General features: G+C 38.9%; 1 protein-coding gene across 1 annotated transcript in view; it reads right to left on the reverse strand.

Annotated features, from left to right (window-relative positions):
• arhgap36 (Rho GTPase activating protein 36) overlaps positions 1–12439 on the reverse strand; it is a 101728-nt gene that overhangs the window by 21703 nt on the left and 67586 nt on the right. The window contains exon 3 of the mRNA XM_079257390.1: positions 10095–10163. Within this exon, the coding sequence (XP_079113516.1) occupies positions 10095–10163 (69 nt within the window). The remainder of the gene's footprint in view (positions 1–10094; positions 10164–12439) is intronic.

Here is a 12439-nt window from a genome sequence, read left to right on the forward strand (position 1 = left end):
AATGCACATGTCCAACTGTTAAATGTTTCAATAAATTTTGCACAAGTTGCTGTTCTCTAACAAGGAGCTTAACGGCAAAAATCACAGCAGGTGTGTGATCCTTGAATTGACCAATAAATGTCCTGGTTCAATTAGAGCTGGTGTTTAAACAGTTGTCCTCATCATGCTGTTCACATTTTGACATCATGAGACCAAGACGACACCTAACAATGGAACAACAGTCCCTTGCCATTGCGATGCTTCAAACAGGACGTTCTCAGACAGAAGTGGCCACTGAGCTTGGAGTGTCACAGAGTGTCATCAGCAGGTTGCAAGAGAGATATGGAGAGACTGGAAGAGTCACAGAAAGGCCTAGAAGTGGACGTCCTTTGGCCACATCCCGTGCTGATGACCGCTACATTGTGAACACTGCCCTGAGAAACCGGATGATGAATGCCACTCAACTCCAGGCACGTTTAAGAGAGGTGAGAGGCACCCAAGTGTCACGTCAGACCATTCCAAACCGTTTCCATCAGCGTGGTCTGCGTGCTAGACGACCTGCACGGGTACCTGACCACACCACCAGGCACAGGCATCATCGTCTTGCATGGGCCAGGGAGCATTTACGCTGGACGAGGAACCAGTGGGCCTCAGTGCTGTTCTCTGATGAAAGTCGATTCACACTGAGCAGAAATGATGGCCGGCAACGATGTTGGAGACGTCAGGGAGAGCGCTATGCATCAGCCACTGTTGTCACCAGGCCAGCTTTTGGTGGTGGCGGTGTTACAGTGTGGGCAGGGGTGTCCACTTGGTACAGAACTGCCCTACACTTTGTGAATGGTACAGTGACAAGCCCATACTACCTGAATAACATCATTAATCCAGTGATTGTGCCCCTACATGAACAGCACAGGCCTAATTTCATCTTCATGGACGACCATGCTCCTGCTCATCGAGGCCGCATCATCAGGGAACGGCTGTTGGAGACTGGTGTACCTCAAATGGAACGGCCTGCACTCTCTCCAGACCTGAATCCCATTGAAAACCTGTGGGATCATCTGAGCCGTCGTGTAGAGGCTCGAGACCCTGCACCCCAGAACCTCAATGACCTGAGGGCTGCCCTTCAAGAAGAGTGGGATGCCATGCCTCAGCAGGCAATAAGTTGCCTTGTGAACAGCATGAGACGTCGTTGTCAAGCTGTAATTGATGCTCAAGGGCACATGACGAGATATTGAGACGTTCAAATTTTTTGTTGTGGTGTAACTACCATTGTTGTTACTTTTGTGTTGAATGAATTTTTTGAGATGAGGAAATCAGTAGTGCATCCTTCTACTTAAATGTCTTACTTTTATGATATTATATCACTGTAGCATGAACATATTGCATTTTCCATAAATTTCACCTGAAAGCCAAATATCCCTAACCTTTTGTGAGTAGTGTATATATATATATATATATATATATATATATATATATATATATATATATATATATATATATATATATATATATATATATATATATATATATATATATATATACACACACACACACACACACAAACACATACACACATACACTCGTCCGACATAACCCACAACTTTAAAATAGTTGTTGTATATTAGTCTAATTTGACTCACATTGTTAAAGAAAACACTTAATTACATTCTTTATATTTATATTAATATAAAAAAATACAAACCTCCTGCGTGGCTGTTTAAATTGGAGGTGTACATACCTCCTTCTGCATAATTCATTTAGATATATTGTATCAAATGGTTGACTTGTGGTCTCACAGGGGTAGTTTTAGTTGCTCGCGCATCCAGAAGTTAACTAACTGTTATCCTACAAGTCTCACCCTAAGCCTTTTACAGCGGGGATTAAGGAACATGAGCTAAACTCACCAGCAGTAAGAAAATGTTTGTCAATGGTCCCGTGAAACAAAAGTAATTAAATGCTTAAAATGACCTTTATTGCTCTAGCTACTAAAAACCTACAATCATCCCATCATTCCATGCACCCATCTTTACAGACCCACTGTTTCCACCTATTGTCTTACTTTATGAAATGAAAAATCTGAAATTCTTTCAACTTTTTTTTTTTTTTTTTACAACTAACATTTAAGATATAATGTATTGAATACTACACTGCTTTATTCTGAAGGAAACATTGGTAACCCACAAACTTCTTTTTGATGTGATCTGTTCATTTGAAATCAAAGACATAAAATACAACCATGAATCAAATAAACACTTCCAATTTATCCAGTTTTCAATATGGTAAAAAAAGACATATTTCTCCACTGTAATTAATCATAATTATCTTAATATAAACATTTTAAAAAATAGCTGATTAGTGTTTTAAAGGATTTAATATTTTATACTCATGTATCAACTGAACTGTTTTATATATTTGTATATAAAAAGTAAAATACTTTACATGTGTCATTCACATGCAAGGAACTGGAAACACTTACTTAGTATTAAGCAAGTCACACTAATCAGATCTGTACGTAGCAGGCTCACATTCAGAGAACCGTGACAAAGCACACGACTACTTGAATGAAACACATGGACAACTAAAACACACACATGTATTCACACCTGGGCGAGAGGAGTCCCAAGCAGGTCATATAGTCTAGGTGCACGGGCAGGACGCCCTGAAAGCTTTAGTTATGGGATTGACTCAGCTTGAAATAACCCTCAGATTGTCTGTAGACTCTGCAGTTACAGAGCAGCTTGGATGGAGGCCTCCTTCATTTTGTGACCAAAAATTATCTGGATAATTTGCTGGTTGGTCTAAGTGCAATATCTCCAAAACAGAAAATAAACATACTTTCTCCATTGAATAGCAGTACTACATTTGGAACTCGTTTAAAAATCTGATTAAATATTGTTCCTTTGAGAAAAATGCTAATTTGAAAGCAAGCGAGCAAGTTTTTTTTTTGCCGTCAGAGATTCAGTTTTACAACCCACAAACGTCCTATTTTATCTGTGCAGTGTAACTCCAGGCTGAGCAGACTGACGCACACGTGCCTTTATCAGGTACCAGGTTCACAGATAAGCTCCTTGCCTTGTTGGCAAACCTCCAGTTAGCATTGCCTTGTTGATGCTTCAGTGCAGCTAACAGCTAATTAGCTCAACAGATTGTGAAGCAAAGCATTAATTTTCCAATTACAAGTAAAATTTCCATGAGCATATCAACTACACTGCTGGGTATGAAGAAAATATTTGGAGCTAGGGACTAATAGACATGCTAAAAGTAGATAACTATTTATCAAGGATTATCATTTATAGCATTATGCTAATTGTTTGCTAGCAAAAGAAACAGATTTTTAGTACAAAACAGTTTATAAACACTCGTGCTGTCAAAATAAAGAAAACTTTTGTTTTCATCTTTGTCATTGTTACATTTTCAGCAGTTGGATCCAAGTTGTACACGTTATACATGTACATGAGGAGGATTTAGATACATGTTTATTTACACAAGTATATTTATACCCATGTATGTACTATGTGCTGGAAATCTGTCTCATTATGAAAGTGGGAAAAAGTCGTATCTAGGATCATTTGTAGTGTTTTCCAGACTCATACTACCTTTGGTTTCAGACAGTCACTGGTTTGGTTTTGGCACAAAAAAATTGCCATCTGGCTTTGGTAGTTACAATTATTATCATTTTCATTTTTAAAATTTGTTTTGGTGTAATTATTCCCGGGTATACATTGTGTCTGGACTTCTTCTTATAAGATAAATGTACTTGTGTACTTTAGATTTAAGTACGATGTCACTAAGATTGGTTTTATACGGGCGAAGTATCTTGTACCTTTGGATCTCCGCCTATGATATTTATTTCTGTGATGCCCTCTTTTTCTTACTTGTTTTTATTTGTGATTCTCTCTAATGGACTTTGTCCTTTTCAGTCACATTAAAAGCCACATAAGCTTGACACTCATAATGATTTATTAGGAACAAAACCAAGAGCTTATCTTGTGTTTTGTTTTGCTTCTCACCGTAACACGAGCAATTTGTGTAACTGTTCAGGAATTTTGCCATCTGGCTGCCTCAAGACTACATTTACCTCTTATCAGCATCCCCATTCGTGTTCCTTTCCAGTTTAATTTTCAGAGGATATATTTAGTTACATAATATTTTCCTCTTTGCCACTTTAGGAAGAATTCTTCCTAAACAAGCAGCAGCAGCATGGATAGACACTGGGTCTTGAAACAGATCTCCTGAAACACTCATCTAAAGAAAGAAAGGGATCCTTGCCAACAAGAACAGGCTTTATCCATTAAAAGGATGTCATCTATTAAAGTGTCTTACGCACGGCACGTAATGGGCAGTTTGATCACTAAGCCTGGGCTTATTCCTCTTTCTTGACGTCTGTTGGGAGGCTGATTCCTCCTCGCTGCTCCCGCTTTGCTGGCATTACAATCCAACTGCTGGTGTTGTCTGTTTGCTCTCGAGGTGTTTGTTTGTTTAAGCAGTGGATGATTTAACAGCTAACTGTTGCAATGCACAGAAAGAAAAGAGTAACCAAGCTGAAGGGATATTTTGATATCCAAGAGGATTCTGTCTTTAGTGATAAGGACTTCAATAAAAACATTAGTTAATTCCTTTTTTTTCCCCAGTTTTATGTGATCTTTAACCCATTTGTTGGAGGAATATGGGTGATTGTTTGACAATATCCTTTGTGTGAAGGAAAAGGAGCATTATATTATATTATATAAGGTGCCAAAAACTGCAGTCATTTTACAAAGTTTGTACACTAATGCTTGTCATTACAATGTTCATTCTGTTAACAAAAAATAAAATCTTACCATTTATTTTACCAATGATCAGAAAAAAAATCAAGCAGATTTTGACATTTTCTTTTATCTGATTAGGCATAAAGATGAAGGTTGACTGTTTCTGATCAGCTTGACTGATTTTCTGATCACAAAGACTGTAATTTGGTCTCTGCATTGGAAAAACCAGGTATCAACAGGCCAGATTTAAGGACAGTTAACAGCCATCAACTGCTGTGTGAACATTTGGTTTAATTTTTTTACTTTTATTTTAGATTTTTGTTTTGTGTCCAGATTTATGTTTTAATGTGCAGTGTTTAGTTTAAAATTGTGCAGTGTTGTTGTTTGTTGCTTTACTGTTCAGCACTTTGGGCAACTGCTGTTGAAATGTGCTATTTAAATAAACTTGAACTTGAATATTTCTAAAGGGTCATTTATGCTCACAGATGTAAATGTAAAATAGTTTTATTTGGTGGTTTCTGCATCATCTTCTTCCTGTTTATCTACTTCTTCTCTGGTTTATTCATTTTGCTGGTTGTGTGTCAACTCTACGACGTGACACTGTCCCCATGATCTCCGGTGGTATTGTTTTATTTTCTGTATCAAGTGATTAATAGCTAATCCCCTCAAAAAAAGACCAAAATATGCACATAACTGTTGCATTAATGGACTAAACTTTGTGCCAATCTGCGTATCGGCCTTGTGAGAATGAATAGCCCATAGGTCTTTGTTGTCAAAAATCACAGTTCACATACTCTCATGCGTTCTTTACATTGGCAAAGTTTTTAAACAGTACATCCACTAGAGGGCAGTGCAGAGTCCAAAGTTAACTTCCTGTGTTTCTGAAAAGACGTAAAACGAGGCAGTACAGTACATAGTGGCGGTCTGTGTAGTATTAAATATCTTACTGCAATCAGCGTAATTGCTCTGTTTGATACATCTGCAGATTGTCTAAAATAAGACCAAAATACACAATTCATGCAGTAAACAGCCAGAAAGCATCGCTAGAATGCATATAAGCATGTATCATTAAGCATAAATTAGCCCTGACATGAGACTTGTGAGGCTCACATATAGGTGACAGTATTTAGATATCTAGCATGTTTGGTATTTTCTCGGAAAGGGCCAACTGTCTGTGAGATGCTGCAGGCAACACAACAAATGTGGTTGGTTGGAGGTATTATAAAAAAAAGACAGAAGTTAATTTTAATTTGGCTAAATGCTGGTAAGAATGTCCATAACTCAATCTTTCTGTAATCTGACAGCCTTTTGCAAAAGAAAGTGCAGAGAAAAACTGTTATTTCTCTTCAAAGACAACTTGACCAAACCAGATTGTGTCAATATTTGTATCAAATTTAATGCTGACTATGAGACCGAGGCTGTATGTGAGCTGGACCATTTGGAAGATTATTATTCTCATTTGTCCTTTTTCTACACAATTTTTCATGACTACTTTGTGAAAACATGTTGACGCTGAGGATTTGTGGCAAAAGCTGTTGAGAATTTGGTAAAAGAAAAAACAGCTGTCAAGGTTTGGCGGGGGTGTGGACCCAAATGCAGGGACAGGAGGCAGAAATGCAGAATGAAGACGTTTTAATGTCCAAGAACAGACTGAAGGCAGAACTATCACAGCGAAACAAACAAAATGAACCAGCAAACAGAACTGAAACTAAGGGCTATAAATACTGGGAAACAGAACAAGACACAGGTGGAATGGATGAACTAATTGAGTCCATATGTACTTAATGAACAGGAAAGTACAACAGGAAACAAGACACAAAAGGAACTAAACGGAGAAAACTACAAAAATTAGACAGGAAGCCAAAACCAAGAAAACACATGAAAAGTCACATCATGACAATGGCGCATGAAGATGTGGTGGATCTGATATAGCTAAATTAGTCATGATGAAGTTCACAAAAAAGGGGGAGGGGAAAGTTTAATTATGGGTGTTTACAGATTACTAGCATGGTTAGCACCTGAAATTGCAATAACAATTATTAGATATTGTCAGTGAAGCTGGGTGCAACTCGAAAGACCACTCCAAGCAAGGAATAACCTCTGTTTGATCCATCCTACGTTTAACCTCCTTTCCTGAGGATAACAACATTTACATTGTGCAGAGAGATTATGGACTGTTACACACTCTAGCACCAGTGCAGACAGAAGTTATGTCTACACCAGATCCAGCAAGTGGTCAATATCCCCAAACAAAACGCTCTCCCTGGAACACACCACCCGCTACAACGTTCTGCTTTCCAGGAAAAGGTATATTATTAAACCAGCAGTTCTCTTGAACTATGTGAGTTACGATTTCCCAAAGAACTGACTAATCAGTATGAAAACATAAACATTCAGACACTAACTTTACAATATTTATGAGCCTGACAGGACATCACAAATTAACTGTATTGGAACTCAGACAGGAAGACCGGTGTGTGTGTGTGTGTGTGTGTGTGTGTGTGTGTGTGTGTTAGTTAAGACTTGATTTTCAGGAGTCAAAGCAAACCTCCCTCTTCTGTCCTCAGGTCAGAGTCTGACACTGGATAATTGTGGGGGACATATTAAATTGCTGCACAACATTGAACTTCCTTTTCACCACTGCACCAGCAGCTGGATCCCAATATTGCTCTTTCAGGGTATTAACACGTCACATTTTTTGTTTATTTAACACGTGCTGCCCTCCGCGTAAACCAGAATGATAGCTATTGTGAAAACATTAGCTATTTATCTAGCCACACCCCATTAGCCTCACAGTAAATCCAAACACATTACAGTTGCATTGTTGATAACTGTATTTAGTAAACTGCCAACCCCTGCAGGCCAAGCAGTCATGCTTTCTGTAGTAAAGTAGACTCAACGTAAGTGCTGCCAGGTCCCAATGTTCTGTGATTTGATTAGCTTGGTTAGCTGCAGCTAACTCCCAGTGTGTAAGACGCTGGAGGCAGGATTTAATAAGCTGTGCAGACACCCTGGGAGTGTGTAAGTGTGTTGTGTGTTTGGCTCGCATCTTTGCCCTGCTGTGATAATCACCTGAGAAGAGAGAACATCTCTTTATGAGGAGTAGGAGTCACATTTGCAGATGCTACATGTGCCACATGGCTAGCAGCAGCAAGAAGGAAGGGTGAGTTCAGGGAAAACCACAAAGAAGAATGAGGACATTTTAAGTAGATAAAAGAAGAGTTATTAATACTTTACAACAAGGAAAAACCACTGCACCAGGACACTAAACCGGTCTTCGACCCAGAGTAATAAAAGTAGAGATTCCCACCTTATAAGATACAACTGTTTAACTGGCCATGAGCCAACCGCATGGCAACAGCTTAAAGCTGGAGTAGGCGATGTTAGTGGAGCTAGCAAGATTTGAAAGTGGCACCCTGTCTTGGCTCCTCCCTCTCCAATCAATAATCTGTTTGAGACATACCGGGCCGCCTTAAAGTCCGCCTTAAAGGCCACCTTAAAGACGATCAATGTGGCTGTTGAAGGAAATAGAGCTGCTAAACACTCAATAAAGGCGCAGCTTATATTCAGGCGCACTTTGTCGCCATGAAATGAAAGTAATTGTTCAGTTAATTCTATAATATTTACATGAATTATAAGAAATGCCTTTATGGCATTACGATTCACGTTAGCTTTGGTCTGTAGTTGCATTTAGCTTCTACTAAAAAGCAAAAATAGGGACAGACCTATCTATCCTGCAACATTCTGCTGCTCATCAGGGACTTACTGCCATTGTTTGGGATGAACGCTGGCTGAAATTTGTGAAAAAGTTCATCACGTTTGCACAACAGCCAAGGAGCTAACTTTGTAGTCTAATAACCTAAAGCAAACAGACAGTGGGTTTTCAATCACACTGTTGCAGGTCGACTCGTGTCTTTCTTCTTGAGCAATCCCTTTCCTGCTTCCTCTTTCTGACCTCATCAAACACTGTTTTCACCGTTTTACTTTGTTCAGCCATGACAAACTTCCATTGGAAGTAGAAGAAAAAGTAGCACAAAGCAGAGACCTCTGTGCCGTAAAGCCAAGTGCTCCAGGTCGCATGATCCCATGATAGACGGATTTGCTCCTGTTAAGTTATAATATCTGGTTTCTGAAGAGGGCAGCCCCCCTTGGAGCTCCAATATGCATCAAGCACTGTATACTGACTCCAGAAATCATCCAATATGACCAGAGGTGGCAAATCCTGGTCCAGAAAGTAAAAGTCCTGTCCGGCAGCTGTTCCGACCAGCCTCCAAATCAGCTGAATTTAATAAGCAGAGTTTATTTACCAGGTAAACGAGCCTGTTAGTGAAAACACCTGTTCTAAATGTACAGGTAGATCCAAAAACATGGCAGGACTTTTACTTTCTGGACCAGGAATTGCCACCTCTGATTATGGCTCACATTGGGATCATGTTTGGGTCAAGCGTTACACGTATCCCTTTAAATGTTCATATAGTTGTTTATAAAATATCACATTTAACATTTCCCATTTATGTGCAATTGTAAATTATGAAAATATGTTTGCAATTGCTATTGTGAAAAACACTGAAAAAGGGAATTTTCAAGAGGAAAAATGGTCCATTATATAATAATGAGAGCTGTAAATACATATAGTAACATGTCAAAGAAAAAAAGCTTCAAGATCTTCATGAATTCATAAATATATTTGATGTGGAAGTTGACTGTCACAAAAACACCATCCAGTGATCGTTTCACTAAGGAAACACAGCATGGATGCTCGATGCTGTGAATGCTCCAACAAGGCGAATCCTGTGGCAACAAACCAGTTCACCACTTCACTTGTCTCTCCAGTCAGAGCTGACTGGCGGCACCGACTTGGCTTTAACACTGATCATCATTTCTGTAATCTTACGTAATCAAACTACAAACATGAAATCACTTTGTAGAATCTGCAAAACGTTTTAACAACCTGGAAGATGGTTACCAGCTGGAATCTGGCTTTGGCTTGGTAATGGGTAGAAGTGCCCAGTGGGTGTTTGTGTTCACTCAGCCTTCATTTAATGCCAGAAGAACGTAGCAGAAACAAAAAGTCAGGCTTGTGCTCAGTGAACCCTGCATAGTTCAGTCTGTAGCCTTGAGCCACTTGAGCTTTCTGAGCACATCGCTTCACATCTGTCAGTCCATTACTGGTCAGTGCTGGTAAATTCACTGGATGCCAGTGGTGGGGACGCTGTTTCAGAGGACAGAGGGGAATATTGTCCTTGCTAATGGCGTTTACTCTGGTAAACATGGAGGCTGTGAAGAAACACTCTAAGAGTTTTCCAGTGGAGATGAGCTGCGGCCACAGATGTGGTCGTGTGTAACCGCTGTGTGTCATCAACTCACCGCGCTCCTTCTTTTCCTTTGAAAAGGAGTCAAACTTCCTGCGCAGAGACTTTCTTCGTTTGCGTATTTCTGTGGAGAAAAAAGTCACAATGAATGAATGTGAGCTTCAGACTGTTTTATCTGTTTGTTCCATACAAGTTATGTGACATGTTGAGACCAATCACAGGCCAAAGTTCAGCCGAATGCGAGACTAACCGCACTTCTAATGACTGTCTGTCCGTCTGCTACATATGAATCTAATAAGCTCTGTCGCGTCTTCTTCCTGTCGCATTGAACTGCCCTCAGTACGACCTTTTTTCTCTTTTTACTCCCTTCAACTGGTTATCTTTTCCTCCTGAGGGCTCGTGCCTCTTCCTCGGCTCTAAGAATAGAGTCGAGCCATTCAATAGACAAGTCCTGGTTGTTTGTTTGAACAGCGTACTTTGCTTAATGGCTGTATGGGAGAGACAAAAGCAGACGTATGTGTGTGTGAATACAAAGGTGAAAGTAAATAAATAGTGCAGGAGAAAATTTAACGGCATTGAATGGACAGAAAAGCTTTAATAGAAATTACATAAGCATGTTTTGTTTCTCGGAAATCACTTTTGAAAGTTACAGAAGAGGAAATGAAGAGGATGGAGATTAAAAAAAAACATTTGTGCAGAAATTATTGGCTTCTGAGTGTAATGAAGTTAATTTGTGTGGAAAAAATACAAGGAAAAAAAGAGAGAATTAGACAAACTGCATTTATAGTTCGGTGAATTGTATCACCTGATCAATAATATGCTGCACATCAGATTTACTAGTAAGAAAATATAAGTGATATTGTTTTACCTAAAAAACCTTGAAGCTAAATTTGGACTTTTTTTTTAAGCTATTTAGATGAAACTAAATGAACAAAACTTCATCTTTAGTTTTTGTCTCTGTAATATTTGAACCTTTAATCTCAGCAATATTACCTTTATTTTACTCCACTCCTGGAAACTGTTTTTGTGAACTGTTTTTTGATTTTTTTTTTTTTTTTTTTTTTAAATTCTTATTATTAGAATTTTCCTATTTATTTTATTTTGTTTTATTTGATCTGCAATTTTTATTTTATTTTATTTTCCTACAACAAGTTTTAATTTGTTAGCAGTAAATAGATAACTGCATCGTAAAAGCTTGTCTTGCAGGTCAGAGGACATTTTTTAGGCAACTCTTCAGCAAATGCATTAGCAAACTGTTTGCACTGTGTGTTCAGGCTGCTCCGGGATTTCATGCTCCCTCTTGGGCTTTGTTTACTTGGAGGAAGCCATTGTTAGGGTTAGTAAAGCTGCTGTTTAGAAATGACTAATTCAAGGTTTGATCTTTTCCCTATTAAGGAACAAGCAGAGTCACCAACTGTGCAAGAAACTAATTTCTGTTTCACCTCCTACTTGCAGGAAGAAAATCAGAATAAAAAGCTTGATAAAAAAAAAAAAAGAAGATGACTGTTGGTGCTGTTGGAATAAAAGGGTCAAATTCCCACGACTGCAGGAAATTAAAGTTTATTTCCAAAGCGTCCAGCTCCTCCCAACACACACATGCCACAACCAGTTTAGTTGGCTGTACGGATGTGTGTGCTTCATGTTTAACGTGTGTATGATCACATAATCAACAAGAAAAAGTGCTGAGAAATAAACAAACACTTTTGATCCACTTTGATCGTTTACATGTTGGTTTTCAATCAAAATGCATCTGTGGCTGTTTTAGGTTGTGGACGACAAAAAACGGGAGATTAGCCAACTAAATCCAACTCTCTCCATCTGGCTTCGCGGGATTCAGTGAGTTTCAGAGGTCACACAAGGTTGAAGATTAAATGAAAGATTTGCTGAGAATCTACAGCATTGAACTATTCCTGAAAGTCTTACGAACCAACAGGAAGAGGTTGTTAATCTTTTCCTCCATCTGCCTGAAACTGACTGCAGATGGATTTAAAGGCATTAGGAAAAAAAAGCCATGTAACACATCAGATTATCGAAGGTAAGAGCAGCTTGTCAGTTTACTAAAGCTCGAATCGTACAGAGCCAGCTTGTCTCAGATTGTTGAAGCTCTGCCCGTTCTTCCGTCCGAGAGGCTCTGCCTCACTGCGGTGCTCCTTTTGCTATTTAACCCTTAACAGCGTCGTGTTACGACAGTTTCTGAGAGAATTAGCATGACCTTCTTTTAAAAACTTTGCTCAAAATCCTATTAAACACAGTCTGACTTGGCCTTAATATTTGCTGTCTTCTCTTTACAACACCTGCAATGCCTCTATTGTTTTTATTTAGAGCATTTTTAATTGTTTTTCCAAATGAAACGTGCTATACAAATAAACTTGCCTTGCCTTAACGGACACCAGAGAGATT

Source organism: Telmatherina bonti (assembly GCF_933228915.1).
Source record: "Telmatherina bonti genome assembly, chromosome: 18".
Taxonomy (NCBI): domain Eukaryota; kingdom Metazoa; phylum Chordata; class Actinopteri; order Atheriniformes; family Telmatherinidae; genus Telmatherina; species Telmatherina bonti.